Raw genomic sequence first — 14,663 nt, forward strand, 5'->3', positions numbered from 1 at the left:
AAACCTTTTGAATTAGGAAAGCCTACTTGGAGTGAGGATTCCTGAGTGGGAAGAGAGACATCTGTGTCTTCTTAAAGTTTTAAGAAGTAAGAGAGTGTTTTCCAGAAAGGACAGATTCTGATAACTCTTTGGTTATCGTTATATATGTTTTTAATGAAATTATTCAGATTGTTTATTTACAGTCTTCTAAAACCCAGGGTTATTTTTTTCTTTTTTTTTGCAACTGTGTGCTTTGCTTTGAATGGCTAGGCCTACTTTTTTTTTCTCCAAGGGAAAATAACCTGTAACTAATCTAATTCTACCAGTTTTCCTAAGGAAGGAAAGATACCTTTTAATTTAGAGCTGTAGCTATGTAAACCAAGAATTTGATTAGGCTTTTAGTTTTTTTAAATTAAAGTTATTAGGATTTAGTTATACATAAATATATCTATATATGCTTAATGCATGCATTTCTCATACAGTAGTTAATACTAATGTTTTCAGAGATAGTTTAACTGGACAATTTAGATTTTGAAGAAATAAGTATTCAGGTTTTAGGGGGACAGAGATCATCAAGTAAATTTTGTTTCCAAAGAAATTTTAAATATTGACATTATTTTATAAGAAAAAGAGAATCCGTTGTGGTAAGCTCTGTTGCATCACAGATGTTTCCTGAAGCTTCCTTTGCATTTGTGGCAAGGAATGAAGCTTGAAAAAGATTCAGGATTGCTATTGCAGAGCTTCGAAAGTCAGTCTAAGAAATTTGAACTTTGTTCTGGAGAGAGTGGTATGTTTTTGAGGAGGAGAGCGACCTGCAGAGCGAGAGTTTGAGTAAGATGGGTCCGTCAGGAGGCAAGGCTGGGGAGGGGCGGCGCTGCGGGCCGCCTTGAGTGGGCAGTCACAGCATGCTGTGAGGTCACCGTGGGCTCGTTTGGAATAGAACTTCATAGTTCTCAACTGTTTAATTTTTGGTTTAAATATAAGTATATTCAAAGAGACATTTTATTTTCTTACTAGAATGCCAGTTAATGAAAACAGAACGACCAAAGCCAAACACATTTATTATCAGATGTCTCCAGTGGACCACTGTTATAGAGAGAACATTTCATGTAGATACTCCAGAGGAAAGGTAAGGAAGTCATTTCTTTCTTCCATTTTGTGAAAAAGCAACAATCTAAAAACCTTTGTGTGTCTGATCTCACCATTTGCAAATATGTGTAAACATATTTGTAAAATGCTCTAGTCCCTTAATTATTATTATTCTGATATAACAGATGAATAACTTGCAAAATACTAAAGCAAAACTTCAGGGGTTCTGTAAGAGAAAACAACATTAAAAAGTTAAAAGATAAAATAAAGAGATGTTTTTTTGTAGGCAAACTGCCTCTTTTCAAAAAAAAATTGTGGGATTTATTGTGTTTGTATTTGGAATTCTGAGGCTAGAGGAGGCACAAGGTTTCAGGTAGCGTGCCGCTGTGCGGTGGCTGCCTGGAGTTGCGTTGAGAAGGATGCTGGGGGGTAGGGGGGGTGGGGGTCTAAGCTCAGTGAGAAAAAAAATGCCAGGATTGACTGGCATTGGCTGTCATCGTTGCTGAGGAGGGGAGTGGCAACATGTTTCCAATCAGCTCACCAGCCTTCATTAGGGCCACATTTTCATCTTCCTGATCTACTACTAATTTTTGGAATCCCCCCCCGCCCCCAATTCTGATTAATACTCTTTTATCTGGTTTCTCTGATACTGAGTTAGGTCCAACAATCACCACCACAAATTCATTTTCCTATACATATGTTATTATATTTGATTAAAAAAAAACAATTCCAGGAAGTTAAATGTTTTTAGCCTATTTTTCAAGTGAATAAATTAGTTCCTAAAAAAACTTGGGTGAGTCACAAAAAAATCTTCCCCCAACCTAGTAAATAGTAAAGTATTATTTTAATAATACTTTTTTGATCAGTAAACAAGTGGTAATGTACGCTTATTTCAGAAGACTTAGAAAAGAAAGAAAAGGTAGAAAAGAGCTAGAAATTACTCATAATTCTGATTCCATAACCAGAGTTAAGGACTGATAATTTTTTACACACTTCCAATCGTATTTTATGAGTTGTATTTAGGACTTCAGTACACATACAATCTGATGTGTCTCCCCTCAACACCAACCCCATCTTCCATGGACATTTCTATATGCTGAGTCCTCAGTTTGCTTATGGCTTAACCCATAACTAAGGTGGGGCTAATTCCTGTGTTGATATCAGACCTGAGCTTAAAATGTCACATTTCCTACCAAACCTCTGACTCCTACAGACTATATACTTATGTATCTCTTTGAACCTTTTGTATCAAGTATATTACTACTCTTCAAGTATATTACTACTCTGAGCTTTGTTTGCCTTGTTCAGGAGACTATAATAGATTCTTGATTGGCAAGGATGATGTCTTCCTTGCTCATTATTTTCTTTTTAGCACACAGTCCAGGTCTGACATAGTATTCGTTGACCTGTTAAATGAATGGAACTTTTTCCATGGCAATATATTCTTTGAATACATTAGTCTTCATGGATTTAAAACATCTCATGTAACATGATTCCTTTTGCCTTTGTGTTTGCAGTGCTGGACTTAAGCCATATCTTAAGACTTTGAAATAGTTTGTTCTTTCTGCAATAATGTCACACTACTTTTCTGGAGGAGCAGTTTTCATTTGCATTTAAGACTAGAAGAAAGCAGTTTTAGTGAAAATGAAAAACAGCTTATTTATATTTGCATTAGAGTTTTTCTAAGTTCACCTACGATTTGTTGTTTGGATATTTTATCTGACTTTAATGTTAATTGAGAAAAGCTCTTTATCTTCTATATTCTGTCTTCCAGTCAAAAATCCTTACCTGTTGTAAACTAAATGTATAGCTAATCTATCTTTTAAAATCTTGTATTTATTTCATGATATAAATTTAGAATCTATTTTTTCCAAAAGATGAGCCGGTTGTCCCACCTCCATTTATTGAGTAATCCATTCTTTTCTGACTGACTATGGATGTCACATATATGCATACAGAAATACATGTATTTTTAGGTTTTTTTCTTTTTTTCCCCTTGATTTTCTTCTGTCATTCTAGCACTAGGACCACGTGCTTTTAATTAGAGAGGCCTAATCAAACGAATAGCTTTTAAGAAGGCAAGCCTTCCATTATTGCTACTTTTCAAAATGTTCTTAGCTTTTCTAGACCAGTTTTTAAAATTTGTGATTGAAAAACATATAACATGAAATCTATCAAATTTTTAAGTGTACAGTACAATACTGTTAACTGTATCTACTATACTATATAGTAGCTCTCTAGAACTTCATCTTGCATGACTGAAACTCTATACCTATTGAATAGCTACTCCCCATTTGCCTCTCTCCTGGCCTCCGGCAATCATAATTCTACTTTCTGCTTCTCTGAGTTTGACTACTTGTGATAACCTCACATCAGTGAAAACATACAGTATTTGTACTTCTGTGACTGGCTTGTTTCACTTATAATAACGTCCTCAGGGTTCATTCATGTTGTAGCAGATAACATGATTTCCTTCTTTTTTTCAGACCAAATAATACTCCATCCTGTGTTTATTCCATAGTTTCTTTATCCATCCATCTGCCAGTAGACATTTAGGTTTTTTTTCCTCTCTCGGCTATTTTGAATAATGCTGCAGTGAACACAGGACTGCAAATACCTTTACAAGATCCTGATTTCTTTTTATTTTGGCTAAATGCCCAGAAGAGGGATTGCTGGAACTTATGGTCATTCTATTTCTAATATTTTTAAGAAGTTCCACAGTGTTTTTCACAGCCACTGCACCATTTTGCCTTCCCACGGCAGTGCCTAGGAGTTTCAGTTTCTCCATTTGCTCACCAGCACTTGGGGTTTTCTGTAACGGTAGAGCCACTCAATGAAATATTACTGCATTAAACATCGCAATGAAAAGGCAGAGAGCTCCAGGCCTGATGAAAATACAAGGCCCACTTACGTGCTTTCTTTAAGAGATGTACTTTAAGATACAGGTTGGTTGAAAATAAGTTGATTGAAAAAGATATGCAAACAGTAAATCTAAAAAATAGATATATTACTTGAAAGTACCAGGATACTGTATACTGTTTAAAGGGTCAACTGAATTCCATGGTAAAATAATTACTACATGTATGCATGTAGTAACAGACTTGAGAAAATAGACAATCCCACTACCATATTTGGAGACTTTAAAATTCTTTTCAGCATTTGATAGAGTACCATAAACAGAAAATCAGCAGAGATAGAGAATAATACTTAATCACCCTGATGTAATTGATATTTACATGATATTATACCCCAAAGTAGCAGAATACACATAATTTTCAAATGTACATGATACATTGACCAAGAATATCATATTCTGGATCATAAAACAAATCTTAATATATTTAGAAAGACTGAAATTATACAAAATATAGTCTCTCTGCCTTCAATAAAATTTATTAGGTATCAGTAACTATAACAGAATCAGATAAACCACAAGTTTTTGGAAATCAAATAACATGCCTCTTAATAATCGTTGAGTCACACATAAAATTCACAAGAGCCATTAGAAAATAGTTTTAAAAGAATGATAATAAAAATAAAACATACAGTTTTGTGGTATGTAGTGAAATGAGTGTTTTGAGGAAAATTTGTAACCTTAAATACCTAAATACCTGTATATATTTGAAAAGAAGAAAGTTGTCAAGTCAATAATTTATGCTTCCATCTTTAGAAACTAGAAAAGTAGAGTGAATTAAACCCAAGACAAACAGAAGGATGGAAACAATAGAGATCAGAAATCAATGGACTTGAAAACAGAAAAATAATAGGGAATAATCAATAAGACAAAGCCAATCCTTTGAAACAAAATTAAGACAATAGAAACATCTTGAAAGGTTGTTAAAGAAAATAAAAAAGAAGATGCAAGTTACCAAAACTGACACAAGAAAAAATAGAAAACTTGACCAGTCTAATATCAGTGAACAAAATTGAATTAGTAACTAAAACATTTTTTTCAAACAAAACTCCAAGTCCAGATGGCTTCATTGCTGTATTCTGTTCAACACCAGTCCTATAGAATCTGTTTCAGAAAATAATGGAGAACACTTCCTCACTTATTTGATTAGGCCCCTGTCACCCTCGTTCCACAAATCGGGCAAAGATCTCATAGAAAGAACTGTAGGCCAATATACTTGTGAACATAGGTGACAAATTTCTTAACAAAATTTTGAAAAATAGAATTATAAAATATGTAAAAAGGTAATACACCATGACCAAATGGAGTTAATCCCAAGAATTTAGTTTCATTAACATCTGAAAATCATTCAACTAAGTTCACTATATTAATCAGATAAAGGAGAAAAACTGCATGATCATTTCAACAGATGCAGGAAAAATATTTGACAAAATTCAACACCTTTTATAACAAAAACTGTTGAATAGAAAGAAAAGGGAACTAATTAAACATAAGGGTAGTTACAAAAAAAGAATTCTACAGTTTATGCAATACTCAAAGGTCAAGGCTCAGTACTTTCTAAGAGAACAAGGTAAGAATGTCTGTTCTCACTATTTTATGTAAATTGTACTGATGGGCTGTCTGATCTAGGGCACTATAAGGCAAGAAAAGTAAATAAAAGGTAAACATATTAGGAAGGAAGAAGTAAAAAGTGCCTTTCCTGGTAGACAACATGGTTGCATGTGTAGAAAATTTAGAAAAATAAAATCTACTAGAACTACGAAATTAACTTAGTAAGTCTGCAGGATAAAAGGTCAGCATACAATAACAGCTATATTTTTAAATACTAGCAAGGAAAATTAAAAATTCAAATTTAAAATTAAAAATCCTTCTGCAATAGAAGTATACTTAGAAATAAATACAGTTAAGATGTACAAAACCCATTCGAAGAAAACTACACCACATTGCTCTGAGAAGTTAAAGGCCATCGTAAATGCAGAGCTGTACCATGTTCATGGATGGCAAGACAGTTTATTAATATGGCAGTTCCTTCCAAACTGATCTGTAAACTTAATACAATGCCACTGAAAATGCTAATGAACTTTAAGAAATCAACAAGCTGATTTTAAAATTTATATGGAAATAAATGATGCTTGATTTGATGAAACAACTGTCAGAAAATAAAAGCTTTATACTGGTGCTCGAGAGACTTATTACTATCATTTAAAAAAAAGATACAATAAAGATTAAATTTAAAAAAGTAAACTATAAGAGAAAAACATGTTGAAAATCACAAAAATATGCATTCAGTCTTTTCCTCAAATATAATTCTTTCATTAAAAAATATTAAATATTATTTTCTAGAGCAAAAAGAAAAAGAAAGTAACCTCTGATCTTGGAACAGTGAAAGGCTTTGGCTTTGAAAATCTTTTCTTAGAATTTTTGTTGGACTACAGTGAAGATCTTGAGTATGTCAATAATAGACTTCAATATTCCAATGGCTAAATAAAACATTAAAAAAATGCAGGAAATTTTTGAGGATCAATTTATTATAAAGTAAGATAAGACAGACAATTAAAATGTTGCTGTACTTTTAAAGGATCTTAACTGAATATTCTTATAATCCTTTTCTTCTTTTTCTTGTTTAACATACCTCCAAATAAATGGTACTACAAACTTTTAGGCTGTAATGTAAAATGCCTTGGGATTAATTCCACCTTGGAGTAAGGGTGGGAGGGAGAGAGAGAGAGAGAGAGAGAGAGAAAGAGAGAGAGAAAGAGAGAGAGAGAGTGTGTGTGTTATCCTGGAGTAGACTTTATTTGTGTACATTTCATATTTTATAAAAAGGAAATACTTAAATTATTTACCATTCCCTACTAATGAGAATTTTTACTTGTTTTTATAGGGAAGAATGGACAGAAGCTATTCAGGCTGTAGCAGACAGGCTTCAGAGGCAAGAGGAGGAGCGAATGAATTGCAGTCCAACTTCACAAATTGATAATATAGGGGAAGAAGAGATGGATGCTTCTACAACCCATCATAAAAGAAAGGTAGAAAATAATAACTTATTTCCCTGCTTAGCACATTTATGTGTATGGAGGAAACATGCTAAAAACTGCAATATGCAAGAAAAAATGTCAGCCTGTTATCTGGGTGTAGTTGGTTTTTATTCAGGTGAACCTTAAATACCTGCCGTTATTTAAAACCAAATAATTGAAGCATCACGTCAGTGGTTCAGCACTGAATGCTGGTAGGGCTTGTTGGGCGGTTGTGACTGATGTCCCATCATACCACTTTCTGACTTGCCTTTTTCCCTTATTGTCTTCAATACTATTTTGGAAACTGGGAACTAAACTGTTCTCCTTAATGATTTGGTCCTTTTCCATTTGGCGTTCTCTGTGCTCCCTGCGTGGCCCCGGCCTCACTCGTGTCAGCAGGAAGGTGAACGGTCTTGGAAATAATCATCTTTTTACTTTAATGGAATCCCATGAGCCAGTGAGGGAAACAGACCTTTCCTTCCCTCAGTGCTCAGAATAATAAGCGCCAGTTTATATATTTATTGTGAATTGTTTTTCATTGTTGTAGAAAATTGAAAAGCAACTTCTTTATGAAAAAAAATGATATTTTAAGATTAATCTAAAGATATAGGTGTTCAAAATAGATGAACATGCCTTTTACCATGTTAGGATATATTTGTTATAATAGATTATAAATTAATCTTCAGGAAGGAAAACACTGATTTTTCAAGCAATTATTCATGTACTTGCGTATTAGTGCAGTGATTCACAGCTCTCTGGAGTTGGACTCCCTGGGTTCAAATCCTCCTCCTCCTACATGCTAGACATGTAAACTAGGCGAGTACGTAATGCAGTCACAACTTCGAGTTAGTGAATTATCTCTTCCTTCTTTGGAGTTTCTATCCTAATTAGAATCACATTCTATGTTTGATCTTGACCAAATGTCAAAGAACTCCTGTGTCTTCCTTGAAGGCTTATTCTCTCTTTGTTGATTGAACTTTCCTTACTTTTAAGTCAGCTTTCCTGCCCTTGTTCCTCAGTCATTGCAAAAATAAAAACAACCTAGACTTACCACATACTTAGAGATAAGAATGCTTCTTTTCCAAGTGTATGGGCACATGGACACAATTAACTTGAAATTTAATGAGATTCCAGTTGAACTTATCTTTTGAATTAAAACTATGCTGTTTAATAACAAGCTATGCCAGCTCTACCCTGTTTAATTCTGGGCATTCCTAAAATCTTCTTAATAACAAAGAGTAATAATGAGATACTGTTGAGGTGGAGGTTGAAAGTGGGGAGTTTAGAACACCCTAGCTAGAAACACTGCTACTGATGGATCGAAGAATTTTGGAAACAAATATGGACGCTGACCAGGAGAATGTTGAATGGAGACAAAAGATATAAAAATGGAAAAGTATGGCAGGATTTTTTTTCCCCATTAAAGCAGGTTATAAATGATAATACAAGTGTAATACATTTTCCTCTTCTCATAATTACAAGTGTGGATTATCTTAGAATTCATCACCCTCACTGATTAACACTTGTAAGCATTTATATGAACTTTTTTATTCTAGGCTCTGAGCAGTATTTTTATGTTTATTATCTCATTTAATCCTCAAAAATCATCTGAGGTAGGTACTATTAGTATCCCATTTTACAATTGAATCATCTGACATTCAGAGAAGTTAATACCTTGTTCAAGCCTATGAAGACTTTCAATTATACACTGTAAAACTTCAGTGGGCAACTTATTTCTTTTTATCCATTCATATATCTTGAGTCTTTATAATCGCTATAATTGTTATACTCATAATCAAGTTATAGTAGAAACAAGATTATGCCAGTAGTCATTCTCTTCTATGATTGTAACTGTTTTTCAAATTATTATTGCAAACTGTTGGACTTATACAATGTTGGGATATTAGTTAATTTTATTTATTTTAGAGCACTCTTAGAAAAATCAGTAGGATTTTAGTATTACAGAATAAAGGTAGACAGTGAGGATTCACCACGTGTGTGGTGGTGGGGAAAGCTTCTTAATCCTTCTGTTTATTAGTTCCTTCATCTACAAAGGTGGTAACAGTGGTACTTAACTCATATGGTTGTGGGGATTAAAATGAGCGACTGCTTGTGAAGTGCTTATATGCTAAGTGCTCAACGAATATTAGCTATTATTGTTAGCTAGTATTCACTTCATCCACAGAGAGTTAAAGACATAACCCATCTTTTTAAAGCAGATTCTCTGAACATTCTCTTGCTGAAACAGTCTCCAAAATGAAAACTTGATGGTATTTTGAATTTGGGGTTTTTGTTGTCTTATTTGGCTTATATCTGATTGTGATTGTTCTTTTTAAATTTCGTTTCATTTAAAATTGCATAGCATAGTTTAAGTGACAAAGAGTTCAGAAAAAGATAGGGCTTTGTACTACTCCCTGTTCTGCGACGGTCCCAATCACTTGGATAAAAATGGGGAAGTAACTGTTGTTACTTCCCTGAGATAAATGTCTCATGGACTGTGTTCTTCATGTATCAGTTGTCAATAAGAATTGTAGAAGTTCGGGTTACTTTTCATTTCAGGCTGTAAACACGGATACTCTGAAAGAAGAACATCCTTCTCAGAGTTTACAGAACACATTTTCTTCTTTGTTACCTTCTGGGAATGGAGCAACGCGATGAAGCGAACAGCGACTGGTAGACAGCTCTGCTCAGAGCTGGCCTAGCTGCCCCTTGCCTGGAGCAGGCAGATGGTTGCTTTGCTTAGTGGTACGGTGTGGCCACAGTGCCTGCTCTGCAGGTTAACATTGCTCTTGGAGAGGGGAGGACACTGGGCGGTGGGGAAAGGAGCACAGGCCGCATGCCCAGATTGACATGAACAGATGATGGGTCAAAAGAATTTGCTAGGAGACCTCACTCGGGGTGGAGAACACACAGTGCAATATACAGATGATGTGTTGTGCCGTTGTGCACCTGAAACCGATTTAATTTTGTTGATCAGTCACCCCAATAAATTCAATAAAAAGGAAAAAAGATAGTCTCAATATAGTTTTAATTTTATTTTTTAAAAATGAATAATCTGCTGGGACTTAGAAGCGGCTTATCTTGGTTTGCTGAGCTGCTGTTCTCTGGGGTCAGGTGGGGGGTGGGGCACGGCCTTAGGTCACAGTGGCCGAATGAGAGTGATCTGTGTAGGCCTCTGGGGCAGCTGGTTGTCACCTCACAATTTAGGTGTAAAGTACAGGCCAATCTTGCCATGAGGTCTGACTCCCGTCCTTGGCATTTTATTACCTAATGCCTGGCTACAGTAACTCGAAGCTTGGTCAGCATTTGCAGAAAAAGAGAAGAGAGGGTGGGGCCTGCTGAGAGCATATGATCTGCCACTGCCTGGCCTCATCAGTGCTGTGGACATCGATCAGATGAGAGCTTTTGCTGCCCTTGAGGGAGAGAACCAGAGGACGTGGGCAGAGATGTGGGCAGAGGGGTGAACTTCTGGAGAACTTAGTGTCCCACAGAGCTTCGTTTGGGTTACTTCTTTCATTGTAAATGTATGTGGAATTTACCTGTTTTGACCAAATTTACTAAACCTCTGTATTCTTTCCTGAGAGATTCCTGCTATTCCTCTTCAATTATATATTCGTATTTTAACCTAATTTTTGAACTAGATGTTCAGTCTTTTATATTCTAGTGTCTGTGATTTCAATACATTATTAATAAGCATTTGCTATATATACATATGTATTTGTTAGCCTAGATCAGCCACACTGGTGTGTTAGAGATTATGTAAAGGAAAGAGTATCACTATGTGAAATGTTTACCCAGTGAATTTTTAGGGTTGGGTTTTGGGGAGTTAATTATTCTGTGCAGTAACCATGCTCTCATGTTTTATAAAAATCCTATTTATCTTTTCCCTTAAAACCATGCCAAAGAGGAAAACATTTTGTAATAGGTTACATTTCACTTGTAAGGACTGGATAATTAGTGTGTACACCACGCTGACTGTGAGCATTTGGTACCAAAGAGGCTTTTACAATGTTCTGAAGGTTTGTCAAAATAGACATAAAATCTGTTTCTGATTTTATCACACAGAATGCTTTTTACTAATATCAATTTCCATGCACACCCCCTTTTCAAGCCCAACAGAGTCCCTGACAGAAGCTTTTGTACTTCTTAAATCTCTCCCTATCCCGAAGAATTGTAGTCCTAGAGGAACACAGTAATATTTTCTGATGATGTATTACTTTTCATCTGAAAATATCATAAAGCAGTTAAAAATGTTTTTTGTTTTTTGTTTTTTTTAAATTTTTACCCCTAAGAATACGGTTTGAGCTTACATGTTGTTGAGTAATAGGACTCGGCAAGTATCATCTTCCGGTTCTCTTATATTAAACAAAACGATGAGCGTGCGGCTCAGAGGAAGCTTTAAGCGGTGAAGCAACATGGCCTGTTTATGAGAAAGCACCTCTCCTTATTGCCACGGAACGAACTGTCTTAAAACAGTCAGTCTGTTATTTCAGATTCTCTGGTTGGTTTGGGCAATGCTGCTGGCCTCAAGTGTACCTCTCAAGCAGCTGCCTTCAGCTGGCACGTGGCTGGGCTGGAACATGCGGGTCCCCGGTTCCCCTCACGTGATCACGCTCTGCATGTGGCGTCTCACCTTCCAGCGCCTCTGTGCATGGCCTGCCTCTTGGGCAGAATAGCCGGGACTTCCTGCAGCATGAGAGTTGGCTTAGGTCTAGGTCTGAGGCTGGCACACTGTCACTTTGATTCGACTCTGGGTGCAGCGCAGGACAGCGCCAGCCCAGGGAGAGGGAAGGCTGACCCCAGCTCTACTGGGGAGACCGGCCTATGCACACAGGTGGGTACATACGGGTCAAGAGCACTCGGTGGTCCACCCCGAGAATACTTAGCAACAATAGCTTTGTGGCTCTGTAGTTGTCCTTGATTTTTACAACCTATTAGAGAAAATGAAATCACCAACTAGCTTCTTCAGCTATCGCCTTTCTATTTAGTCCCATTTGTTTGATTTTTAGTTGAATTAATAAATGTACTTGATTCTTTTCCTGATGTCTCTGCTACTTTTCTTTTGAACTAGAGATATTTTTTGAATGTTTCACACATTATAACTTGACATGTAGAAAAATGATAGGCAGCATATAATGTTGAAAATGAATGTAGGCATTCATTTGTAAAATTTCATAATTTTTACATATATTTACATAAGGGATATAGATTGGTTTGTCGTTTTTTTATAATGTTTTCGTCTGGTTTAGTATTGGCGTGATGGTGACCTTGTAAAATGAATCAGGAAATGTTCTCTCCTTTTCTGTTTTCTGTAGGAGTTTATACAGAAATGGTGTAATTTCTTCCTTAAATGCTTATAGAACTCACCAGCAAAACCCTCTGGTCCAGGAGTTTTTCTTAACTGATAATTTGAGTAGCTGAGGAATTCTAGGTTCAAAATTATTGTCTCCAATATCTGAGAATTGCTTCAGTGATTTCTAGCATCCACGATTGCTAAGGTAGCCAGTGATTCTTACCATTTCAGAGAGTTAGAAACTCATACAATATGCTTTTCTGTGGATATGGCAAATGTATACATTCATGTTTACGAATAAATTGCATCAAATATTCATAGAATTTTTAATTTGTGTTTTTCAGACAATGAATGATTTTGACTATTTGAAACTACTAGGTAAAGGCACTTTTGGGAAAGTTATTCTGGTTCGAGAGAAGGCAAGTGGGAAGTACTATGCTATGAAGATTCTGAAGAAAGAAGTTATTATCGCAAAGGTAACTGGAACTTTTGTTTCCACTGTACACATGTGTGTGCTCATTCATCTACATGATGAGTGTAGAAATTCCATTAAATAAGTGAAGTATTGATTGTAGGCTACCGCTACAGTAATATCTGTATTTTAATAACGATATTAATACTTTCAAAAGTTTATAATACCTGAATATTGTATACTGAAGTTATTTTATTCCCTTGAGGAGATAGAAACATTTATTCTATGTGTGTTTGGGAGAATGTTTTTACTATATATTTGTGACTTATATCACTAATTACACTAATGTTGCTTTTAATTTTTCCCCCAACATTCTGAATTTCTTAGTAAATAAGAGGGATTAGAATAACAAATGATTTGTATTCGTAAATTATACAGCTTATGTATGTTGAATGGAAAAGCATCCTTGAAAGATTTGAAAATACTATAATAACGAAGCTAAAAGAAATGAGAGTCTTTGAAATTCTTTCCGGAGGCCTTAGCCCCCTCCTCACAACTTCTCTCACTTATGCGAATGATTAACATGTTAATGATGCCAGTTCTCAGGGTTTAAATGAAATCCCAAATCCCTCAGCAGACAGATGTGATATGCTTTATAAATTGTTCCGTGCTTTATGTCTTGCTTAATTCAGCAAGTGACATATCACATGACTGTTATACTTTGCAGACTGCGTTATTTACGGCGGTATTTCCTCACCTGGTGTGTGTTGCCCACCCACATTGTGAAGTTACACTCCCTCTGTCTTGCACGTTTGTTTCCATCCCAACTCCGTCACCATCGGTGTCTCGTGCTGGCAGTGACGTTCACCTGGAGCTGTACAGGTCTAGGTTTATATCCCAGCTTTGCATCCACCACCTGATGGCCTTTAACAACCAGCTGTTGGGGGAGCGCCAGTCCCTCAGGGACATTTGAAAATATCTTGGGGGGGGGCTTATTTGCTCATCAGAATGACTCAGGGGAGGGGGAAGTACTAACAGTTACTGGATAGAGGCCAACCATGCTGAATAGCCCATAGCCCAGGAGAGTCCTAGTCTTTTAATTTGTAAAAATTTTATTTGTGGAAAACAGTATTCCTGGACAAGACTATTATGTTGATTGGGACATGTAAAGGACCTGGCATAATACCTGGCACATACTATAATTAAATTTATGTTTTCTGGGAGGTGGTACAGGTATGGTGGGACCTGCTTCTTACTAACCAATCCCAAACACATCACTCACCTCTGTTTTTTTCCTTTATTTCCTCATCTGAAAAATGAGGATACTGACAGTGTTCCTCTCATAGATGGGTTGTTGTCAGGATTAAATGGATGAATAAATAAATGGAATAGCATTTGCCATCAGTATTGAATACATTTAGTCGTGTGTGTGTGTGTGTATATAAAATAAAATTAAAATGGTATTAAATGAAAATTTATTATTGTTACCTGTATTTTCTATGAATGGTATTACCCCCTGTGTGTCATGCATGACTAAATATGATTTCCATTCTGTTTTTCCTTTTATACATAAGCCTCACTTGGATCCTATCTTTTCTCACTAATTAATTATACTTTTTTGAGTAACTGTACAAAGCTGGGTATATTTCACAAATGATAGAGTATTCTGATTGCTGTAGATCCTTGCTGGTTTCCCCCCAAAAGCCATCTACCAATTTCTTGGAGGAAAAGATGCTTATTCACAGGGAAAAGATGAACAACATGACATTTCAGAGTCTGACGAGACCTGGGGTCTGATGAACGCTGAGGTGCCCACCTTGGCATCATCTCTGTAGTAAATGATGCCCACGTGACAGCTGACGTCACCTGGTTGCACAGAAGCTAAGCTGCTTGAAGACGGAAGGCGGTGTTGCGAAGTGGAAGTGACCGTTAACTTCGGACCTGAACGTGGGCTCAGCC

General features: G+C 36.1%; 1 protein-coding gene across 1 annotated transcript in view; it reads left to right on the forward strand.

Moving 5' to 3' along the window:
• Window positions 1-14,663, forward strand: part of AKT3 (AKT serine/threonine kinase 3) — a 190,633-nt gene that overhangs the window by 120,536 nt on the left and 55,434 nt on the right. The window contains exons 4-6 of the mRNA XM_090263249.1: window positions 997-1,108; window positions 6,867-7,011; window positions 12,637-12,768. Coding sequence (XP_090119375.1) covers window positions 997-1,108; window positions 6,867-7,011; window positions 12,637-12,768 — 389 coding nt within the window. The remainder of the gene's footprint in view (window positions 1-996; window positions 1,109-6,866; window positions 7,012-12,636; window positions 12,769-14,663) is intronic.

This window comes from Furipterus horrens, unplaced genomic scaffold, assembly GCF_987537825.1.
Source record: "Furipterus horrens unplaced genomic scaffold, mFurHor1.1.pri manual_scaffold_15, whole genome shotgun sequence".
Classification (NCBI taxonomy): Eukaryota; Metazoa; Chordata; class Mammalia; order Chiroptera; family Furipteridae; genus Furipterus; species Furipterus horrens.